Source organism: Dermacentor silvarum, chromosome 4 (assembly GCF_013339745.2).
Source record: "Dermacentor silvarum isolate Dsil-2018 chromosome 4, BIME_Dsil_1.4, whole genome shotgun sequence".
NCBI classification, from domain to species: Eukaryota; Metazoa; Arthropoda; class Arachnida; order Ixodida; family Ixodidae; genus Dermacentor; species Dermacentor silvarum.
Window position 1 is genome coordinate 8,097,228 of NC_051157.2, and position 24,726 is coordinate 8,121,953.

At 46.5% G+C, this 24,726-nt stretch overlaps 1 protein-coding gene and 1 pseudogene across 1 annotated transcript in view; one reads left to right on the top strand and one right to left on the bottom strand.

Moving 5' to 3' along the window:
- Positions 1-24,726, top strand: part of LOC119449396 (transient-receptor-potential-like protein) — a 244,160-nt gene that overhangs the window by 108,436 nt on the left and 110,998 nt on the right. Inside the window, exon 3 of the mRNA XM_037712564.2 lies at positions 11,983-12,199. Coding sequence (XP_037568492.1) covers positions 11,983-12,199 — 217 coding nt within the window. The remainder of the gene's footprint in view (positions 1-11,982; positions 12,200-24,726) is intronic.
- On the bottom strand, positions 577-683 carry LOC119451169 (U2 spliceosomal RNA; annotated as a pseudogene).

Sequence of the window (24,726 nt, forward strand, 5' to 3'; positions counted from 1 at the left end):
CAGCGCACCTAGCTACGGACGAGAAAGAAAGAGAGCGCGCGACGGGAACGAGAGAAAGAGAACGCGCGTCGGGAACGAACGCCCTTGTGCACCGCAGCGCACCTAGCTACGGACGAGAAAGAAAGAGAGCGCGCGTCGGGAACGAGAGAAAGAGAACGCGCGTCGGGAACGAACGCCCTTGTGCACCGCAGCGCCCCTAGCTACGGACGAGAAAGAAAGAGAGCGCGCGTCGGGAACGAGAGAAAGAGAACGCGCGTCGAGAACGAACGCCCTTGTGTACCGCAGCGCACCTAGCTACGGACGAGAGAGAAAAACGCCGGAAGCGTTCTCCGGAAGCCGGAAGCTGGCTTCCGGAACCGGAAGCGGAACCGGAAGTGGAAACGGAAGCGGAAGTGGAAACGGAAGCGGAAGTCGGCTTCCGGTTATACTATACATATACATATATATGTATATATGCGTATACATACATACATAGCGGTCTCCATGCCAACCAGAGCTACGGACTTACTCCATCTAGTGAACACTTCATAAAACTACAGGTGGCTACATACGGAGGAAGGACAGACCCACGCCCTAAGGAGCTTCGCCCCTAAAATAAGTTTAATATCTTGGGTCCAAATACAACCCGTATCAGATATTAGGCTTATAAGAACAGATACTACACTTTGACCCGCGTCGGCCATGTCTACGTTCGCACCATACACGTGTATGCCATCCCGCGTATTCAAACTAGTGCCTACCAATCTGAGTGTCTTCTATCTCCTGACGTCATGCTCATGTAGGCTCCTTTCCTCAGTGCTCCTCTGACTGTGCAATGGGTAGGCCGCGTGTTGTGCGATCTGAAGAACAGCGTGCCTACCAAGAACGACGGCGTGAACAGAAAAGGGAATGGGCGCGGCGGCGGCGGAAGGAGACCACCGACGATGAGCGGGCCGCGGACGCCAAGCGTAAACGTGCTGCCCGCCAGGACCGCGAGGCGAAAAGAAATGAAAAAAAAAAAGCAAACCTTCCAGATGGCCCCGATCCCGCAAACTTGGAACGGTTCAGCGGAGCAACGGTCAGTCACCACATACACAGCTTCGCGGGTCATCCACCTTCACAGATTGGAATGACACTGAATTTTAAGCGAAGCTTTGTAGGCTCACAAGTTTCGGCGCTGGGGGTGTCACGCTGAAAAGTGGGCCGATCCTGTTGATAGTGCAGAAAGGGTCCAAGCTCAATGGCACATACCAGGGACAAAAAAGAAAGAGAGAAGGAAAGAAAGAAAGATAGAAAGAGAGAGAAAGAGAGAGATAAAGAAAGAAAGAAAATCACCAGCCCTATCCCCTGTCGAGAAAATGGGAGTAAGCGAAGGTACTTGACCTACTACTTTCCTCTCCCTTTCCTACTACTTTTCGTTCCTTTTCGCGGTAGTTTTTGTTCCCTTTCCTTTACTTTTGTTTCCCTTTCGTGCAACTTTCCTTTGCGTTGTACGTTTCCTTCCCTCGATGCATAGATTTAATAAACGTTTGCTTTATTACCGTGACATGTGGTGAACTTTACGTTACCCTGACGAAGGTGACGTACACACACGACAAGCTTCGCTTACCCCCATTTTCTTGACAGGGGAAGGGCTGGTGCTTCTTTTTTTTTTTTGCGGTTTAAGACATCTGCGGTCGTATGTAATAATGTTTTTCGAAGGAACCGCACCTTATCATTCGAAAGGGAAATTGTTGTTTGTGGAAACTTCTCAAACGACGTCTTTTCCTTGAAAGCCTACGTTTATTTGTCTAAAAATACTTTTTCCTTTCAGTGTACCTGGTGTACCAACCAGGCGAAGCAAGTTATGCTTCTCCTGTGTTTTTTTTTTTTTCAGTGCTTATAACGTGGAAGTTACTAAATACTTACTACAGCAAAACTTTGGGCCACGTCAAAAGCCTAGTTTCATATACTGTGGATAAAGAACACCCTCCATGCAAAATTTTACTTTCGAACTAGGAGCGTAGCATCATGAAAAGCTCGCACCCAAATATGCATGATTTTTAGACACTCGTAAGCACTAACAACCTAATGTCAGAGACGTCAACTTAGGTCTTCGGATCGTTACCATCCTTCAGGGAGAAAAACAGAGCGACGTCAGAATTTTGCTAAATTGCTGCTCGTTTTTCACGCATGAATGCTATGTTTAGGATGCATATAGCTTTCTTTCTGATGACATGCCTTTTGTTGATCTTTTTGCGCATGGTCTCGTTACGGGCTGGTTACGTGTTTAGCCCTGTTGCAGTGGCCCTATCTTGAGTGGAGACGTACGACCTAATTCAGAGCCTTGAGGGAACCCATCTGCTAACTCCTCCAAGACTAAGACTCCCGCTATTAATTGCATCCTCTATAGATGGCACGTCTTCTCTCGTGCCAATAAAAGCAGATTGCACGTTACATAGCTGATATCAAGCGATATTTCTAAACTAAAGGTGGTTGATGAGCGCAGATCTTTAATTCCTTGCTGTCTGTCGTAACATTGCTCGAATGCTATTCGAATTACCATCGACAGTGATCGTGAGATGAGTTCTGCCGTAACTTTTTAAAGCGACGCATCAATCAAGCACCACGTAGAAGGTTCGTCTGACCTTATCCAAGATTAGCGTGTATTCCTCATGGCACACGTACTCCAGCACAATTTATCGCGTCGTGGATCGTAATACGCGGTAGTTACGTGGAGGAAAGATTGCCCCGTCTTCTGCAGCAATGGTGAGAGAGCCCTCGACCGCTTTTTTTTTTTTTCTGTAAGTTGGTTCTATCTCGCCTGCTATTTCATCTCAGTGTGGAGTGTTTCGCCGAGAGGCACTGGAGTGATCGACGAGTATTGAGAGGCCGCTTCCTGTTGGCTATCCTTCACTCCCGGTGGCCGCCCACGGGCAACGCCATCGAGAAAACGCAGCAGCAGCCGCCGGGTCGTGGTCAGCAACGGGATGTTCGATTACGGCTGTGCGAAATGACCTGTCACTCCGTGTCACCAGACTTTCGGTGAGATTTATTTTGAGAGCAGGAGGTAAATTTTTGTGCCTGAAAGAGGCGTTCCTATGACGCTCGCAAAATCTACAAAATAATGGAGGCAGCTATAAAACGTCTCTAGAAATGCCAGATGTGATGTTCACATAAGAAGAAAAAGAAAGGCACACTAATAATAAAGAAAACGCTATGGCCTGCTGATAAAGAAAGCGATTTGTCAACTTTTTGTAGCTGTGTGTTTAACGCATCTATCAAGTGTCTCGACGCTTTGGTATAGCTGCATCATTAAGAATGACGTTTGCACACGTAACGTTTTAACGAAACAATGTAGTGGTGCTCTAGTAAAGAAGAAGAAAATGAGATGGAAGAATTCCATAATAGCGACGACGACCAGGGTCGCGATGCAAGAGGGAACGGCAACGCAGTACTAATGCTGCACCCGCCAGCAGCGAGCAGCAAAGGAATCCTATGCATCGCTGACTGACGAAAGAATGCACCAGGTCCAGGTATTTCAGAGAGCACATCGATTCCGTTGATGGGCGAAGATCTTCTTCTTTTCTTCTCCATATGGTGGTGGCGAAGCTCAGGATGAGGTAATGGCCTGACGACGATCGCCGTCCCTATCAGTGTAACAGACAAAGCAAACCCACTTTCGAGCCTTCAACTGCTGTCGCAGTACAGACAGGAACGTCGGGTGTTTGGCCATTCTTATATCTGGTATTAGCCACAGAAATTAAATGTTCTTACTTTTCACAACGTCGTTGCGGAAATTCTGTCGTGAGATTATGGTGCCCGAAATTTACGGCGTTACCAAAGTTTCTCAGCTTATTAGACAACCGTGGTTACAGCACTGAAGACCCCATAATTCAGTACAGCTTATTATTGCGATAGCAATTGTATGGACACTCCAAGCTCATTTCTGCCGTCTTCGTCGCCGTCGTCGTCACCGTCGCCGTGGCCGTCGCCGTGAGCTTCTGTATAAAGTCCAAGGGCGATAAAATCGTTGCCCCGCGCCGTATTCTGTATGTGCGAGTGAAAGCGTGCGAGGGTGAGCCGGCGATCGCGGCTCTATCTCGGGCACGCAAGGGAGCGAAGCGGGAAGGAAGTGCGCTGTCTTGCAGTCGCGCAGAACGCACCGGAAAGAGCGGAGGGCGGGGTTACTCGGCGCCGCCCGAGCCACCGCGCGCGCCCGCCGGGCTGCAAGGCTCCGGCGGGAAGGTAGGAAGTGGGGAGGCCGCGTACTACGCCGCGCGCTTCCACCCGGGCGGCTGTATCTTGAAAGTCATCGGCGGCGGGGGCAGAGTCCTTCCTCCCTGCGCTGTGTTTTCGCGGCTTAAATGGCGGGACGAAGGTCAATTCGCTCGCTGCTGCTGCCGCGCTTACTCACTACAGCGTTTTGACAGCGAGTTTCCGTGGTCATCGAGTGGGATGCGTTCATGTTTCCTTGTGCACGCGTGACACCATGCTTGTTAGTTTAGTTAGTATGCCTGTGTTTATAAGTTTACACGGCCGTTAAAACTGCTATCCTTACTTCGTATAGCTGTCCACTAGTTTGCTATCGCAATCGATGCTTCGCCTTTCGGGCGAAACTGCGACTTTTTTGTACAAAACATTGCAGCATGCTGAACCAAATGTTTCCGATCGACGTATAAAATGAAAGCGGCAACAAATAGTTGTTCTTGAGCCCTTGCGACGAATGCAGTGCTAAACCCTGGTTAAGGGAGTAAGCACGTAGTGCGCGGAGTAGACACCACAAAGGAAAGACTGAGATCAACGGAGCGCCCGTCTTTTTCTTTGTGGTGTTTATTCCACGCACATGTTTACTTCTGAAGATTACCAATTGGCTCAACGCCACGTCGTTTTGGTCTGTTTAAGGCAATCTGGAACATTATTCTTCATTTTCAGTCGTCATGCATCGTTGAAGATCATTAAACACTACAATACTTTTCTGTTACTCCTCAGCTTCACTCACAAACCTAGCTGTAGGACTTGGGTCTTCTCTTTTCATTTCAATTCAATTTATTTTTATTGATAAGCAAATTAGTACATAGACAGTACATAGACATGATTTTCAAATTGGTGTAAACTTCTGCATGGTACGTTCCTTTTTTCGTTTCTTCTTTCGTTTTTCATTTTTTCCTTCTCCTTGACAGCAGTTATTGCGATCAACGAAGAGCGCCTTCATCACAAGTTAACAAGAACATATTGTTTGAAGGAATGAAATTAACCCCGCAGGCAACTTCTGGCTTATCTCATTAGTGAAAGGTCTGCGTGAAGCTGTAGATTCCATCGACCTTCCCCCGCCGTGATGCAAATTTACTTTGCCGCCTCTGGTTAGGGGTGGCTTTTACGAAAGCCTGCTCATTCCTTGTGGGCATGTCCGACACACCATTCTGTAACTCCTGCAACTGTGAGAAGACGATCGAACACGTGTTGTGTTTTTGTCATCTTTATGACATCGAACGCGACATTCTTCGGAGTGTGTTAAACCGATTAGACAGCAGACCGTTTTTAGAGACAAAGATGCTTGGACCATGGCCCCACGCATCGCAGGCTTACAAAGCGACGCGGGCATTGTTGCAGTTCATGAAGTCGACAAGCCTCAGTGACCGATTGTGAAGTGTTGGACAACCGCACGTGTTCATACTGACGGTATTTTATTCCCTCTCTCTCCTTTCTCTCTTTTCATCCCTTTAAACCCCTTCCCCCATGTATGGTAGCAAACAGGACGTGCGTCTAGTCCTGCCCTTCCTTTCTTCTTTTTCTCTCCTCCTCAGCAGCTGGTGAGGCAGCACCCTTTTGGGGACTTTTGACTCGGCCGTTAGCACGTTCGAACTTTTGCTTAGATTATGTGGTAAGGACCTTTCTTGACTTCACTGCGACAACAGTTAAGTGCGCGAAATTGTATTTGTCTTGTCTATCCGTCCCGACCGCCCGTCAGTCCGTCCGTTCTGTTGCACTGATGACGACACACAACAATTTGTGTCGTCGTTAGGACACTTCATCGTCTCAAACCCGACCATTGCCACAGCGTGACGAAAAAGAAAACTTATTTATACGACCGGCTTCATCCATATCAATGAAGCAATGTTTATTTAGCGGTACAGCACGCGTACCACAAAGCTAACGCGTAACATTTTTGTTCTTTATTACAGGGACACAGAACCGTAGTATTTATACTAAACTCATCATAAGTCAATGATTATGCAAATTTAAACACAAATAAAAGAGGTGAAACCAGTCGGGAGAGTCACTAGAACGCTCGTATATCCCGTGTACTTTAAATCTTCCAGGAAGAAATAATTCAAATACGCGAAGATAATGCACAACAACAGTGATTCAATTCAATTCAATTCAACTTATTTTGCGAAAGATGCATACAATAACGGGTAACAAAAGCATCTGGGCCCTTAGCAATTTGCTAGTTCGGGCCCATGCAATAAGTACACAAATTAAAGCATTTGGCATTTAGTGCGAGGCATCGCGCTCAACGTAGACCCTAAGAGTAGTGACCTCTGTGCATGCATCTCGAAGGCCAGAACAAGCAATGCTGTAGTGGACGAGGCCCGGATTACATTATGTGCATCGCATAGAGATTGTAACGTGGTGGCGTGTAATTATTCATTGTCACATACAGCGAGATTAACTGCAAACAACTGCAGACCGTGGAGACCCTAGTTGTGTCATAAGCACCATAGTGCTCTAAATGCAACGGACCCCACGAGGCAACATCGAGGGATTGTTCTAAAACAAAATCTGAATGAACAATACTATTACAAAATTGTTACAAAGCAGTCTACTCGTATGGAGGCAGCAGCCACAGTATGCTGTCCCAGGAAGGGCACGCAGAAGCGCAGTGAGAACAACAGCAACAGACCAAGGATGGCCTGTACTACCTGAAGAAACCGCAAGATCTTCTGTGAATAGTTAAGCATCTGATCCAACTTCAGACGTGGCACCTATAACATCTATAACGAAGCACAAAGAGTCCATTGTGTGGCCTTCTTTGCCGTCAGTGAAGCCACCACAAGTTTATTCAAGACTGGCGGACAAAGATTCTATTGTGGGGCTTTCGTTGCCGTCAGGAAAGCCGCCTGCAGCTAATTCAAGATTATCGGGTACATATGCAGTGTGACCTTCCGTGCCACCGCAAGACATTAGCGCAGAAGCGTGTACAGCCGCTACACAACAGTCCGGAATCTTCCTCATCGGATGACCAAATAAAGGATATGTTCAGGCATTTGATTAGTGCCTTGCAAATCCTGCTCGCTGGCGTCAGAACACCTGTTGCTAAGACAGCGGTTCTAATACTTGAAGCCCTGCAACCGGTGCTTGCTGTTTTATAAAAGCGCACAAATGCGTTTTTTTTATAACCTCTGGGACCATGCCTAAATGTAAAGCGCTTGAGTACCTCTTCGTGGTACCGATTATATAATGTGCTCACGTGTAGGAGGCATTCGCGCATAGACATACGTACGTCATATATGTATAACTTGGTATTTGTCTACGATAAGTTTAAAACAGCTCGTGTCGTGCAACCGTAAGAATTGTCCAGAGTGTGTGTACTGTACATTGGACTGATTACTAGCATTCACTATAGCATTGCATCGTCACCTCACTTTCTCCTCTTTCCCTGTCTCTCCCTAACCCTTTACTCGAATTGCGGTGTAACAGGCTAGAGACAAGCTTCTCCGACTGACCATCTTTATTATCATTAAAATGTTCGCTCTTCTTGCCTAAGTGAGAAGGAACAGTTCGCATCATCTATGATGCCAACATCTCATAAATGAATGTTGAATTAAAAAAAAGACCATTTAATGACCAGGTGCAAACTTGGTGAAGCGGTGAAGTAGTGCCAAAAGAAACGAAACGGTGAATTACCAATTGTACCATTACCATATATCGCCGCATCATGCAACAGGGGAAAACACTGTGCTGAAAGCAGTCGGGGAAGTTTGAACAACAGATCCCATGGTGGGGAAAGAAATTACGTGCTGCAGGGAGGGAAGAAAGGGATCACGACACACAAAGAAAAAGGGGTCAGCGAACTTGGGACGTGCAGGTCGCGGTCTGCAAGGTGCCAGAGCTTTAAAGCCAGGAATGGCGCATCAAAAGGGCAGTGCTCTCAGCAAACAGGGAGATTCGGACGTTAGGTAAAGCAATTAATTTTACAGTCATTGAGGCTATGCCCAAAGTGCATGCAGTGGGCCGCGATGGCGTGTTTGTGCCTGATGGGCCACATTTTATGAGACGTTTAGCTAAGCCAGTACGACGTCAATTCTCGGCACGGGTGGGTTGTTTGTGCGGGCCCCGGCAATTGGAAATTGACACAGAACACAATTTTATGACCCTTTTGAAAAGCACGTGCCTAAGGGACATTGTGCGTCGGGACTGATTGCGCACTCGTATGGGCGTTGCAAGATTCCCATGAATAACGCACTTACTGTTCTTAACTTTCAAGCTGTGACAACGTAACGAGAGTACTTATAGTATCTTCTAATGAGGCGAAAACTATGAAAATATATTTGAAGACGGTAAAGCCGAGGCAAGATTGGTAAATTTTACAATGTGAGGCTGACACTTGGTTGAGGACGCATTTTGGCGTTGAATTTAATAGGAAACAAGAAATGGGTCATTTGTTTACGTCTGAACATTTTGTTGAAGGCAAAAGAACACTCGCCATAGAGAACAAAATTTATGGCGCATCCACCTTTTGTGAAAGTGATTGGCGACATTAATGCGACTAGCAATCTTTCTTATGATGGGTGTGTAATTGCTGATGCTATGTTTTATACCTTATGATGGCTATTATGATAATTATTGTATCCCTATACCATATCCCCATGCCAGCGGTCAATTACGAAACCTTTAAGCTCATCAGCAGTCACATGAAATGGCATTCTCGCGGCCAACCACAATAATGAATGATACCACGACACAACATTACTAAACACGGTATTTTGTTGAAATAGTTGGCATATATTTATGTGTTCGGCCAGCAGAACGAGAACATCGCGCAGCGGTGTTCCCGTTTTCTTTTCTGTTGTCCTCCTGCAAAGTTATGCTGGCAGAACCTGTCGACATTATATCTTGTTGGAATCACTGCACCCTAGTTGAAAATTTGTAGCAACCACCACAATCCCAAGTATTGACCCTTTTCCCGGTGCTCCCGTGGGCGCTGCTTTGTAGATCACATGGTGACGCGTCCATTGCTTGCCTCAGCCGCCTCCGTTGCCTCCGCGTTTACAATGCAAGGGCGTGGCGCCGGTGCGGCGCAGCAAACCTCCGTTTCGACGCATATCGTAGACGGTGACTGTGTGGACGACACAAAGCTTTGACCACAGCTTTAGAGGACATGTGAGGGCTTTCAGAGCTTAGTGCGCCTTGTCCAAACGGCGCGAGCAGCGTGTACGGTGCTTGTACTAAAAGCGGGGCTAGAAATGTATTCCAAGCTTTCCAAACTTTCCGCTTATGAAATAAATCAGGTTCATTGTGTTCTTCCTTCTTTATTTGGCAAACATTGTGAAGCAGCGGCTTGTCATGTTTCTGACTCAGTAAAATTCCTCGGTGCGGCCACTATCTGATTGTTTATTTTCAGCCTAATCGCTCGCGGGTGTGCTCTGCTGCGATAGATTTGTTCTTGCTGCGCACAAAGCTTGGAATGAAAATGTTCTGTACTTTGTCGTAGCTTGTAGCAAAGACGTACTATTGCTAGTTCCTCGCTTACTCTGTGGACCGTCACGAAACGGTCAGCTTCCAACATTCGTGTATTGTTGGTGTAGTCGCGATCACTCATGCTTTGGCACATTGATTGATCATTCATTTATTATTGATACGTTGGCGATAGGGTGGGCGTAAGTTTGCGTGCGAGTAGGGGTGGATATGTGTAGATAATGTGCGAGTAAGTTACTATGCCAGTAAGTGGCGCTACTTCCTTATGTAAAGAGCGGTACTGACATTTAAGTGCCGAGGTTCCGGAGTTGAAGTCCTTTCTTTGGAGGTTAGTGATACAGCGCTGGCGCATGAATTATCTTTTTTATCCTCGAGGAAAGCCGTGCATCGTGAAGGGCTGGCAACACAAGCAGTCCTTATGTAGCAGCGCCGACACAGGTTGATTCGTTCCTTATATATTCCTTACACTCGCATATCTTTATATGCGAATCACTATTTTTGCAGCTAACTACCGCACACGTCTTCCCTTTATCGTTACACATTTTACAGCATGAATTGGGCACAGTGCATTAGCGAGCACCTAGTTTCATTTCCGACAACTGATCGCACAGTAGCAGGGCAGAAGCAGTAATGGTTTCGTGTTCATGCGCATTCACTGAGGCAACGTATGGCACGCCGCCGAAAGCGCCATCTCGTTCCTCCGGAGCAAACTGCTCCGCGAAAAGGGTCAATACAAGTTGCAACTTCGTTGCAATGGCTATCTTTCAAACGGCCGCACTCGACGCGGAGGTGTCTGTTGCGTATGGTGGGCTATAGAGCTTTAGTATATTTAAGGCTACGTACCCCTCGGGTCGTTGAAAAAAAAAAGTGTATAATCATTGCATTCCACCGGTGCTGACATATGGGGCAGAAACTTGGAAGTTAACAAAGAAGCTCGCGAACAAGTTAAAGACCACCTAAAGATCGATGGAACGAATAATGTTAGGCGTAACGTTAAGAGACAGGAAGAGAGCGGTGTGGATCAGAGAGCAAACGGGGATAGGCGATATTCCACTTGGCATTAAGATAAAGAAAAGGACCTGGGCAGGCCATGGGTAGATAACCGGCGGACCATTAGAGTTACAGAATGGGTGCCCACGGAAGGGAAGCGCAGCCGAGGACGGTAGAAAAGTAGGTGGGGGGATGAAATTACGAAATTTGCCGGCGCTAGTTGGAATCAAGATCGCAGAGAGAGGCCTTCGTCCAGCAGTGGACATAAAAATAGGCTGATGATGATGACCCCTCGTGTCACCTTGACACATCCATTCCGGGGTATTGGCCAAGAATGGTCCCATACCAATCATACGCAGTGCCGTAGTTTGTTCGAGCACATACCGAGTGGCCCACACGGTATGTGACCCAAGCTGTCTACTAAGCCAGACAGTAGCCGCTAGCAAGCGGTCTACTATTTGGGCGCATTACCAGTGGCCCATGTTGTCTGCTCGGCAAGACAGCACATACCCCGTGGCCAAAGCTAGTAGACAACTTTGGAAACTATAGTTATGGGTTAGATACGCACTGCAATCTGGGTGAAGTTCCTGAAGAGCGCTAATCGCATTAAAACATCCCCGCAGAAACCGTGTCAGGATGGTGGTCCACGTTTAATACGATTAGCCTTAAAGCAACTTAGCGGCACGCCGTACTGCCACCGTCGTCACGTGTATAGCCGGGCTCCTCCCTCTGGACACGCTGCACCGTGTAGTGGTGCCGCCTCGAAGTCCGCGCGTGGCTCAATGTATATCCGGACAAGAGTGTCTGAAAAAAAGATATATAACGCGGTTGCGATGCCGCCTAAACCGGACAGTTTTTAAAGGATTTTATTTTGTCATTGCGGTGTTGGCACACGCCCAGTGGCATATACCCAGTGACCCAAGTTGGCGCGAAAGAGGTTAGACATGCATACCGCAAACTTGACGAAGCTCCCAAACAATGCTAATCACATTTAAAAGAGGTAGTCAGGTGTCTGCACATTGTAGGTATCGATAATCGTTATACATGGCGCGAGACGAATAGGAGAAAGAATGCGAATACCGAGAAAAGTAGTGTGGCGAAACAGAGGCGATATTGAGGTCGGGTATGTAAAGTTTTATGTGGTATAATTAAGTGCCACATGCGCGCTATTAGAGAACTAATATTCATGTACGTGGGCGCGTGAATGCAAATCAAGGTCGCTGGTGTTGTTGAGTAATTAGCGAAGTGTACCTCGCATGTATTGAACCGTTTGCTTCGTACCATGATAATATGTGCATCTTGTGTGGATGTACAAAGCGCCCTTCGACGCAGGAGCGGACGTTCCTGGAGGCTGCCGAGCGGGGCGACCGTCACACCATGATTCGGTGCCTGTCCCCGCCAGACCCCGTGAACGTCAACTGCACGAACATCCTGGGCCGCAGCGCCATCCAGATCGCCGTCGACAACGAGAACGTCGAGATCGTCGAGTTGCTGCTGCGCCAGCCGGACGTGCAGATCGGCGACGCCTTGCTGCAAGCCATTCGAGAAGGTAGGGGTCGCGCAGTTTCGGCACGGAGAAGTGCTTTTCACGTGATGGCGGAGAAAAAATAAACGCGAGCGGTGCTTAACGAACATTTCTTTCATTCTTTACTTGTTCGCTGCTCAGATTCCGGTTGCGCTCATGCAACGAGAAGAAACGAGAAAGCATATCTGTGCAAATATTTACCGTAGGCACACATCAAAAACGCTGTCAGCGGTCGAGTGCGACAATTTTTTCAACGCAATTTTTACCTGATACTGCATTTTTGAAGATGTAACTCACGTCTGCAGAGACTACTGCTGAAAACTTTTAGAAGCCTCTCTGCTTTGGCTGCCGCAGAGGCTGTTCGCCAAGATGCTTGTCCAGGTTTCGGGATTTTACCGATCGCTCCGACCCACCGCGGTAATTGGGTAGCTATAGGCGTAGCGCTGCTAAGCACGAGGTTGCTACGTCGTAGTTCGATCCCTGCTGGCGCGGCCGCATTTCGATGGGGGCAGAATAACGCTCGTGTACCGTGCATTGGGTTATACAACCGCAGGTGGTCAAAACGAATCCGGAGAGCCCCCGCTACGGCGTGCCTCGTAATCGCATCGAGGTTCTAGCACGTCAAATCCCAGAATAACTTTCTTTAACCAGGCACTACTGGCTTTGTTTAACCAGGCTTCCTGGAAAGTTTCTCCCTGGTCCATCTATTTTCACTGTGTATGAGAATCCTTGAAAATGGACTGCACTCTGCCGTGCTGCATCCGGTCCGGTGCAGAGCACGCCACGTCGGCGATGCTTGGCCAGCCAGGTGCGCGACCATGCTGTGCCTTCGAGGAAGACACAATGGCGCAAATTCCGACAACCACTCGATCGGCGATTGCAGATGTTAAACAGGACACATGTTAAAAATAAAATGACCGAGCAGAGTTTTTGTTTTATTTTGGGGAGAAAATTAGCTTAAAACGGTCACCACGGCACAGTGCATGGACACGCTTGTGGTGGACTAGCGGCTGCGAGGTGGTAAGAAATAAATGACTCATTTGGCTATTTAAAAAAGCTGTAAAATATTACGCATATTCTATGCAGATGTCGGAATGTGGAGCGAAGCTATCGCGAAGCGGCTGAGCAAATGGGGTGCAGCTAAATGTGAAACGTAAGACGCGTACTGATTTTCATCTTAGGCAACATGTAACCTCATTCAATGTTCATGCACCGCACAGGTCACCAGTTTATTGTCACGAGGTGTTATGGCAGCCCAGGCATCCCGGCTGCCATTATCAAAGCCATGGCAGTATCTTTGTACTTGTGGTGAAATCACTATTTCATAGCAATCCTAATTATTACACTTTCCAGCGGGCTTGAAAAACCGCTCGCGTTTTTCCTTTCTTTAAATCTGGTGCCAAAAAAGGATGTTTTGCCACTGCAACTAAATATCGGCCAATTTCTCTTCTCTCTGCTGTTTCCAGGCTTTTCGAACTAGCTTTTCACCGTGTATCTTTGTTCAGTGCGAAAAAATGTGCTTTTTCCAAATCAGTGTTGATTGAGTGATTCCGGCAGGGATTGGTTGATTGATTGAATGGATTTCGTGTAATTACACCGTACTGATGCGAAAATAAACATAATTGTCAGCATGGACTTCTTTCGTGCCGCTCAACGACGGCCAGCCTTGCCAGCTTTATGATGCAGGTTTCCGCGCCCGTTACGCAAATGGGGCAAGTTGACGCTGTGTACTGCGACCTCAGCAAATACGTAGTCAGTCATCCCCTACTGCTCGAGAAGCTTGCCCACAACGGTGTCGAAGCTGCTGTTCTTGCTATACCACAGAGATATCTCCTCGATAGGTGCTGCTTCGTGAGCTTCAATGATAATCTTCGTTTGTCGATACGGTATCTAGTGGTGTGCGTCAAGGTTTCCTGTTAGGTCCACTTCTCGTCTTAATTTTCATGAATTACGTTTTCTCAGCGATGCAGAAGCCTTCATTTCTTCTTTACGTTCATGACATAAAGATATTTAAGGAGATACGCAGTTTTGAGGATTACAGTGCTCTTACGTTCAACCTAGCCTCGTTTTCAAAATGTGGCCAATTAAACGGGCTCACCCTAAATTAGCCTAAAAGCAGAATTTTGACATATGAAACCCATAATATCGTCTTCCCTTATCCTGTTGATCTCGCAGCGTTGACCAGGCCGGTTGAAGAAATCGATCTCGGTGTGCTTTTGTGCGGTAGCTTCTTCGCCCAATCTAAGCGCGTAACAACACAACGTCTGCGCATGCTCGGCTCCGTCTTACGACTTACTTGACATTTCCGTACCCTACTTCCTTTCCTCGAATTGTTCACATCCATATGTCTCCCATTACTTCAATAAGCCTCAGTGGTGTGGAATGGAACATTCAATTCAATCAGCCTATTCATCGAGTATGTGCAAAAAAAAGGCTCATGAACATATGCAGATATCGTTTTCTGACCTCGCGAATTAACAATTTTTCAAGTTTAAACAATTATCTTACACTTCCTTCATTCGGTCACTTAGCTGCAAACGTAGTCGTACCGACGTCTTTTTCTTATACAAAATCATTCATGAAAATATTAAGGTCTGCTATAGCTTCTGTTTCACTGCGGTTTCCACAGAAGGCTTACCAGAGAACAGACCCTTCCACGTTGCTGCCTCTCAGTAGTCACTCGCCTCTCCCCAAAATGCAAAGCCTATGCAACTGTAATTTTTTTTTTCAATCTTGATATCTTTCAAAACGTGTTGTCAAATGTTTCTTTCCTAGCCTCGCACTTTCCGTATTTCTAGCCGTATTTCTAACTGCAGTCCTCTCCTGTCTTCTCATAGTTTCTCTCTCCTCCCGTGTATGTACTCCGTCTCTCAATTGTATGTTATTGCTGTATTCATTATGTAGCTGTTTGTCCAGTTCTTCTTTGTTTTTGTTTTATTCTAATCATTATATCCCTTAACTCTTGGTCGTGGTTGCTTCAGCCTTTTTTTTTTTGTTTTGTTTTGTTTTTGTTTCTTCGCGCACCAGTACTGAGACCTCTCTCAGTATAGTTTTGGGCACGTTAAATAAAAATTTTGATTGAGTGAAACTTATTATTGTTATCATCATCATCATCATCATCAAATTGCAAAATTATGAAGTGATGCGTTGAACTGTTGTAATGTAAAATTCAAAAGATGAAAAAACTATATTGTTTTTTGACACTGTACTTAAGGCGTCAATGAAGACGAAAAATCAGCACGTAAATCTGTCTGTCACGGAAAGTTAAACGAATGCATGGATGAAACCCTGTGCCAAAGGCTAAAGGGAAAACGACCTCCGGAACAGAAAGGCGTACTCAGAACTGTTGAATTGAATTCTGTGGTTTCACGTGCAAAAGCCATCTCAGAACTTTTGAACGGGATCCTGCAAAGAGCGCCAGACAAGATGTGTGTGAATAAATGATGAGTGGCCGTATTTGGCTACACAGTCTAATAAATTAAACTGTAAGCTTCACCGAAGCACACTATTTGCTGCACCAAGCGCAGGGTCACCAACAACAGTACACCTTCCGTTCCGCGCAGCGGTAACATATGCCAAATGAGTTGGTGCAAAGAGCTCATGGCAATCAAGGAATGCTGCTGCGAGCGAATCAACTGACTCATTTAAAAAAAGAACCATTTGAGCCGAAGGCCATATCAAATGAACGAGCTGTAAAAGACGAGGCAAGACTGAATAAACATATCGCAAGACTTAGGACCTTCGACGAGGATAGTAGACGAATGAACGACATGACATTGCGAATGAGTACATGTAAAATTCCCAGGTGCATCCATGCACAACAAGGTGCACCCAGGCCGATGCAGTCGGGACATCTCATTCATTGAATGGCTATTAATAGTAAAATTTTCAGAACTGGTTTACGGAACATCACGTCAGATTTACTGCATTTGTGATCGAGCTGGTTGCTTTCCTCTATCAGCATTCTTCTCATTCATAAAAGCGGAACCCAGAGACACGACATTATCAGGCTTATCACCAGTCGAAATATCAAGTCCTATAATCTGTCTCTTCCATTAGCATTACCCGGCTTCGAAGAGACGTGTTCGAAAGATGCGTTCTAAAACAGCTAAGCCTTTTTTTTTCCGATTTACCGGACACACCGCTTAACCTGAGCACAACTTGACGCCACCGAGTTTATTGTCCGACAGGCTAATCTGTATGTTAGTTTGGTCATGATTTTTGGATGAGCGAGTCCTAAAGGGAGCTACGCCATTACTGATCAGCCCCTTTCGCTTGGCATACAGGCAGGTTTGCTCGGCGTTGTTCAGGAAAGTAGTGTTTGTCTGGTCGGAAATCGATAAATGCGCCTGGTGTCTTTAAGGGCGAGAACAGAAAGGAAAGCGCTGCTCCCAGGAAAGTCTTTCTGCGAGATGGATTGTGCCTGCGTGAATCTCTGCGTTAATGCCCTCCGTTCCCTTGAATGAGCATTATGGGGCGCCTTGCGACTCATACTTTCGAAAGCGTGGTTCTTTGCGTGTGCTGCCGGAAAACAAGATTGGGTGAATAAGCAAACAACAAGACCGTTGAGTAAGCAGGGTCGATGTGATTGGACGACTCTGTTGCGATCCCGTTCTTTTGGCTCTTCATCATCGATTGGAGGGAGCCACTGTGCAGAGTATCTTTCTGTTGGTTCAGACTTGCGGAATTGAAAGAGGGAATTGTGTTTAGAAAAGCGGAGTGAGTTTCTGACCTATTTTCTGAGCGCTGCAGTGGACTAAGAAAGGAAGACAGTTTTGCTTGGCACATTGATACAGAAATTAATAGCTTCTCTGATGGACTTCAGTGTCCAGCGAGAGAACACACGTTCGGGCAGTTAAGGCACGCAGTCATCTCTACACTACGGATTGAACATGACTTGTGGTTATTAGCATCCGGTGTGGGATGTATACAGGAATCTGACGTCCGCCCTCCTTTGGCTTCAAGGAGACAGCTGCCGCTCGCCCTTCTCGACAAAGCGTCGGCTCTATGAGGGACATAAAGGTCGCTGGAACGTGTTGTGTTTTCTAATATGGCAGGTACCTAATAGGAAGGACGTACTACAACGTGCTGGGAAGACACACTCGCATTCTTGAGCATCTCGACTTATCAGAAAATGCACTCAACCAGTAAGCACCGACACGTTTTCGCCACCTGGGGCCTACCCGAAACACCTCATATCCGCATACCTGCGTGATCTCGTGACGACTCGTGTTACAGACATTTTACGAAATTCTCGGCGATGTATACAAACAGTTGCCGCTGTGAAACATTCACTCCGCCAACAGCACAACCTCGATTGAAAAGTATTCACGACTCCAACTATATGCTCACCTCCTAGCGGCCGCACCGAGAAACAGCCGATCTAGGTTCAACTTCAGGTGCGCTCGTTACAGCGTGCGCGACAACGTTTCCTCGTAGTTTTCAAATCGCCGTGATGCCGCCGCGCACAAACCCGAAAACGAAAGAACACGGCTGTCGAAAGACTTTTGTTGTATACCATTATGACATGTCATCGTAGTGGAAAGAAGGCAATGTATGATTTCTTCGTTTCCCGAAAGAAGCAGACGACACGCATCGGAGAGCGACTTGAGTAAGAAACTTCCCCATTGGGAAAAGGTGACTGATACTATGCTGGTTTGTTCGAAGCCCATCACTCGGGACGATTTCTTTCTTCCTGGCAAGTAGACCATCGCTTTATTTTTATTTATTGTGAATACCTTGCTTCCGTTTCAAATTGCGGAGTGTACTTTATTTAGGCAGACGCTTTAATGAAGTATATTGACGTACGCTCAAGCTTCATTTGGTTTTGTTCATAGTTTGCTGCCCCAACATTATTGTTAGTCATGCTTTAATCAGCAGGAATATTCTCGCTAATGCACTTTTGTCTGCAGGCATGGTAGCAGGAATGATAACTATACATCGGAAGGTTTAAAGTTGGTCATAACACACGTTATGTAGCGAGGTGACATACTGTTTTCATGACATGCTTTAGTTTAGCGGTGAAAGCAGAAGATGCTGTTTTCGATCGTTTAACGCGATGAGATGTCAGTTTAGTTGCTTGGGAGAAATTTAGAAGCAACTGCAAACAGCGCTCGTTCCAGCTTTTGAGCGTTCGACCTGCGCACAGCTCCGCTAGATTGCGTTCCGACATTGTGCACGCAGGTAAATTTCATTCCAACTGGTTCAATTCGTTTCCAAGTTATGCATTTGCATAACTGCAACTGCATTGCATTGATATGAGCGACATTGCCCCAATAAATGCCCCCGCTAAATTTTAGAAACCCGTTGGAAGAAACACAACCTAATTGGTCCGATTGGTTGTTATTCACTTCTCACGTTTCACTGGTGTTTGATAATTCCTACGGGCGGCAAGTGTCTGCTGTGTTCCCAAGCCCGGACCCTACCTCGAACACTGCGTACTGCGACAACGAACAAGCGCCAGTCATCGGACACAGACGGCTTTATCTCACGTATCAGCTAATCATAAAAAGAAAGGTGCACCCCGACTCACAAACATAACTCTCATTTGTTTTTATCCCTAGACACACTGACCAGGTAACTTAACAGTATTTAGCCTAGTTTTATCAGTGCACAATATCCATATTTAGTTTCTGAATTCACGAAAGGCATTACTGCCTATAAATTGTGGGATGCTTTGTGATGTACTACACACGAGTCACAGTGCGGAGTTGCTTATCTGCGGAGTTGCTTATCTGAAAGTCGAAATAGTCAAGTCTCGTACCTCTAGCAGTGGAGCAACGCCGCAAACAATTGCTTGCACCTGTCGGAGGACAAAATGAGCTTAGTTGTGGTGGAACTCGAGGTGTATTGTAAGCTGTATTTACACAAACGACAACATCATAAACAACCATTGTAATCGTGATAGGTATATTTGCACGTATTTTCTTGCCCACCCGCCTAGTGTCAGACAACAGTACAGCATTCTGCAATGCAGAGTTCAAAGACTTTGTACGCCGAAGTGGAATACGCCATCTTCGTACTGCACCATTCCACCCGCAGTCAAACAGGCTAGCAGAAAGGGATGTAAGAGCAGTTAAGGAAGGCCTTGCGAGACCAACAGGTGAAAATCTAGCTACACGGCAGAACCGTTGGTTCCACGCCTATAGGCGCTCACCATCTGGTGCCGTGTCTAGCCAACACCACCTAGACTAGGTGGTATTGGTCTAGCCGTCTAGCTACCCCTCTAGCTACCCTGTGTGCGAAGTAATGCAATAAACAACGTTGGTTGCGTTCCCGCCTGATCAGGTGTAGTTACTGCATTACCGATGCAGTGAGGCCGCTAATCAGCGACTAACAGCTGCAATAAGTGTGTGCCTGATCGTCTTGGCCATTGAAGACCCACCAGAAAAGCACATAATGATTATTATCATGTTCGTAAACATGATCACAAATGAATTGTTTATAAAACCAATTTATTCGGTATTCATTCGTCCAAGAAAAACGTCAATGCTGGGATAAAAACTAAGAGCTTCTACATAGCAGGTTGACGTGGTTCTAGATCTTCTTCTTGACATCGTACAAAGGCATTCATATGCATACACGTTTGGTCAGCAAGACTTGAAATGCCCTGAAACACTTTTTGAACATAGCGAGAAAACTCCGATCTTTCATAGAGGCTGCTGTGAACATGTGAGCCAAATATTACTTCACTGCACGCAGTAGAGAGTGACAATATCGTGTCAAAAACATTAAAAAAAATAACTCGTGTTTAACTAAAGTTAATTCGGCGGTGTTTCAGACAACACTCTTCTCGCCTCGCCACATATAGGGCTTCTGTAAACTTCGGTACCATTTTCTCCTTCCCGTTCCCGCAATGTGTGAGAACCTGTAAAAAAAAGAGGAAAAAAAAAACGCTGCACGTCGAGCTAGAAGTCGTGCAGTCGTAAGCAGCTCGCGTGTCTAAAACCACAGCGAAGCGTAAATATACGCGCTTGCGCCGGGCCTCGCGTTTTGGGGGCCAGACGTTATAACCCCTTTTCAGAGTGCGATCCACGCTAAGCTGGTCGTACACATCGGCAGCACCAACGACTCCCAAGGCACTCACACCGGGAAGGCAGAACAATGCTTTTGCCAAAGCCTTCGTGCGACACCCGCTGTCCGAATTATTTCGGCTCCATTCGCAACACCTCGCCGCACCACCTCGGGTCAACTTCCATATGTCCATATACAAAACACACACGAACGGCCGCGAATGCTAATGGCTACGCACATATATAAATACGCGAGCGGTTGCCGTTTACGGCTCGGCGTGGGTGCCGACGATGCCAAAGTTGACAGCGAAAGCCGCAGTCGACGCCCCTGCTTGCACAGAATACGGCTTCGCAACCGGCACTATGCGTAGGAAGTTATCACAATGCAAGTGGGTACGAATAATACGAGAACAAGTGCGCAGACACGCGCACAAACGCAGGACAAGAAGCGTGAGCATGTAGCCATGGGAACTATTGGTTCTCTTTGTCTTAGGAGGAAGCGATATAAAAAAATTGCCGCGTATCTGCGTGCTTCGCTGCAAATGTCGTCGAAAGAAGATAGTCTTCTGCCGGCCGTACTACATGAGTGCTGGTCTGATCCGCGGCCACCCGTGATGCTGTTCTCGTACCATTTCCGTCCTGGCATGACAAATACAATGGAGGTTTGTTTGAACAGATCTCATTTTACCGCATTATTTCATTAAGCGGTCATTTATGTTTTGCCCTGCCTCAGACAGCGCTTCCTTTATGTTGAATCGGCCGCATCTGGCTGGCATTGATAAAATTGAGGAGGCGCTGCGTGAGACATGGACGCCATCTGGCAATACATCGGGAAACATGAGCTTGTGCAGAGGGTTTCCTTCCTCCATGGCAGAGGGCGCTCGTCGGCGCGCAGTCGGGGAACGTCGTTGGTCGGCGCGCATAGCATGGCATTTTCAGCGCAGCTTAAGAAACTAGAGTCTTTAGAGTTACGTATCTATGTATTTTCTATTAAAGGAACACACCTCCTAATACTTACCTAGTGATGTTGCGCCTCAGATATGCGTAATATTTACTTTGTGATCGATAACGTTCACAAGTATGAACAGCCGTACCAGTTTAAGTAGTGTGGGCGGTAAGCAAGTGGTCCAACTTTGGCCGGGTGGCTGAATCGGGTGACAAACAGACAGACAGACAGACCAAATTTTCAGCGTTTAAGTTCCCCAAGAAAGACTATCGTCTTTAAAAAGACTATCGTCTTTAAAAATCGCTTGCTCTCGCTTCCGCAACGCCGTCATGTAGCGTCATTGGAGGCAGCTGGCCCACCAACGCTATTGGCTAATTTCGTGATCGCGAGAGCATTGTTAGTAATGCATAATTACTCATATTGAGTTAAATAAAAGAAAAATATATATCTGCGATCTCAAGAAGGGAGAAAAATAATTTCATCTTTGCACTGCGCGTAGCTGCGTCAGCTGCGCGTGATCTCCGAGATGGAAGCATGTCGGAGAATCTCCTGCCGCAAAAATGTTTCGAATCCTTCGAGCACAAGTGAAGTTAGACGTATAGTTATCGGACCGATCAGCGACGTTCTCTTTCCTTTCATCCACCGGCGTGCTGGAAACTACACAAGGGGAACATTTCCCAAAGGTTGAACGCGAGTGGCGGCACCCGTCGCGGTATCTGCGCTACGCTTTTCACCTCGCGGGCCTGGCGCAGCAGATGCAGCAACGCGCAGTTGTCGTGTTTAGACCGGCAGTGCAAAGATTCAGTCTTTTTGACATTACATATAGTTAACTCGAGCAACAGTTGTATTACTGAGAATGTTCTTTGCGACCACGAAATTAGACAATAGCTGCTGTGGGTCCAGCTGCTTGCGATGATGTGGCATGACGACATTGACTTCGGACGACACGCGTTCAGCTATAGCGGCTTCCCGTCGCCTTCGCGCCCATTCACGCTGTCGCTCACGCCGGCGCTCTTTCTACGCACGTTCTTCTTCTTCAGTACGGACTACGCGCGTTCTGGCCATAGCAAGACCAAAGTGCAACTGCTGATAACGTCGCTCGAGCGACGTCGACGTCACAAGAAAACGAGGCACAGACATTGGTGGGTACACAATGACGTTTTATTATTCCGCCATCCACTCCGGAGGACCGCCGGCGCGCAGCAGGCTACCGTGGATTCGATTTAGTCGACGCGACTTTTTTCTACACACCCTGTCGACGCACACACTTTTGGTCAGAGCTTCGCTGTAAAAGTGTTTCAGGGCCCCTTTAGGTTTTCGGTGTTATACCGTATACACCGAATAGCTTAACTGGAATACGCTCATGGCGTACATTACATTTAAGGGAACAAGTGCTGTGGGAATGCTGCATAAACTTAACCGTCACCGGGACGTCCTCGTTATCATTTATTGCATATTCGCTGGAAATTGAAGTTTGGATGCGTTTTGTTCTCCGGTAGACCTTCTTACGAAATTCGGACCCTTCTTCTGAAAGCCGTCATTAAGTTTATGTTTTGGGCTACCTAAATTTGGCGCAAACAATATCCGATATCAAGAAGCGCTCCAACCTTCTGTTCTGATGTGGTTTCATATCCTACAAACTTTCCTGAATATCTGCGCATCGCCACAGAGGAGGTCACACTATGTTTTTCATTGTACAGTCGGCCTCATTTTTACTACGATTAGTGGTGTCTCGCTGACGTTACCCACATATCGTTTTCATGCAAACAGCCTTGGGCCCATTGGAAGTTCACCTCTGTGAGGTAGTCTTATTAAGCAGCTCTGTTCCATTCGCTAAGATTGAATTTGACGACATCTTTTCGAATAAGGCTAAACACATTTGCCCTATTAATGCCTAACTGTTATTTTGGATACCTTCCGCACAAATAATTCAAAACTGTGATATCGACTGATAGTTCCCTCTGTGAAGAGGAGGCAGGTGGGGGCATTATACCACCATCTCTGAATTGATCTTTTTCCATTCACCTGCTTGACTAACACCCTCTAGTTAGACTATATTATGGGCAGTTGTTTTAGATTTACGCAAATTGCGTTCAATCTAATCGATTGTCTGTTTGTTCTTCGCTTGCCAGTCCTTATTTATTAATTGCCTCAAAATCGTTATATTCTGTCACGCTGAGACATTTACGCCTGGTTCGTTTTGTGCGGGTGCCAGGTCACAAAGGTTTAGGCTTAAATTATTCTGCTGATGCACTCGCAGTAGCATACTATATGATGGTCCGGCAATCCCTCTTTTACCAACTTCGGCGCTCGTCTCTGTGGTGCGATTCCGAAAATTTGCTGCTGCAAATAACATTGCAACATCTTCATTCTCTGTCTCTGATTTCCCGCATCTAAATTTTCTTGGAAAGATACAGATGGTGCTCCACTAAAAAATGACAAGAAATTCAATGGAAAAGCTTTTTGGACGAACTCTTCAAAAGCTTGGCTTGACTCTTCCGGTGGCACTTTCCTTTTGTGTTACCGGACTGTGTTTTACCACAGGAACGTTAGTAATGCCCTCTGCAATTTTCGGTGCTATACAAAATGAATTGCGTGCTAAAATTCATTTCCCTTTTCTTATTTACGTCCACATTTATTTAATGTAATATGTAGTTACTACAGATTTCATGTCTGTAACAGTTAACATTTAATTTCATAATTTTCAGTTACTATAATTTCGTTTCAGTTTATGTCGTGAATTTCTTTAACACGAAAGTGTTTTATGCCGGGGTCCACCAAGACTTCACTGACGTATTTCCGTCACGGAAATACGTCATAGAACATAATACAAAGAAAGAAACCAGAAGAAAAAGTTCCACAAACATGCAAAATATGGAAATCGAACCCACGACCTCTCGGTCCGCGACGATAGATCGCCGAGCGTTTAACCCATTGCGCCACAAACGCATTTGCAGAGAGCTACACAGACGCGCCTTATATATCTAACACTCCTCCGTGTACCCGCGCTCTTGCTCGGGGCGGTGCCGCCGCCTACGAGCAGAAAAGAGAAGTACTGCATTATGACACTAACGCGCACCGACAGTGAACGCTTCGGTGGTCTCAGCACTACGACGCCTCGATGCCAGCATTCGAAGGGACGCTGGCATCAAGAAGCACTACCAACGCCACCTAGGTGGCGTTCACCGTACTCAGCACAGCGGAGCGTGGCCTCCGCAATTAGCTCTGAAAATGTTTCTGAAGTTGATCGCGGAGGCTGCAATTACGACGCGCTGTACGCGCTGATTTGACTCGGTGACGATTCAGTTACGTGCTTTGTCTTGCGCGTTGTATTAGTGTGTCAGTTACGTGCTTCGTCTTTCGCGTTGTGCTAGCGTGTGCAGCGTAGTGCAGCTTCCATATGCACGACGGTTGCTCATGGTCATCGACGTTGGTAGTCGTGATGGAGGAGACGTGCCACCAGGCGTCAGCGTGGGTGCATCAACGCCTAAGGGCGCTTTAGCCACAAAACACCAATAGACATTATATATCAATGTGCAATAAACATTACACTACTTCTGTGAAGACACGTTTCACTTTCGTGTTCTATACCG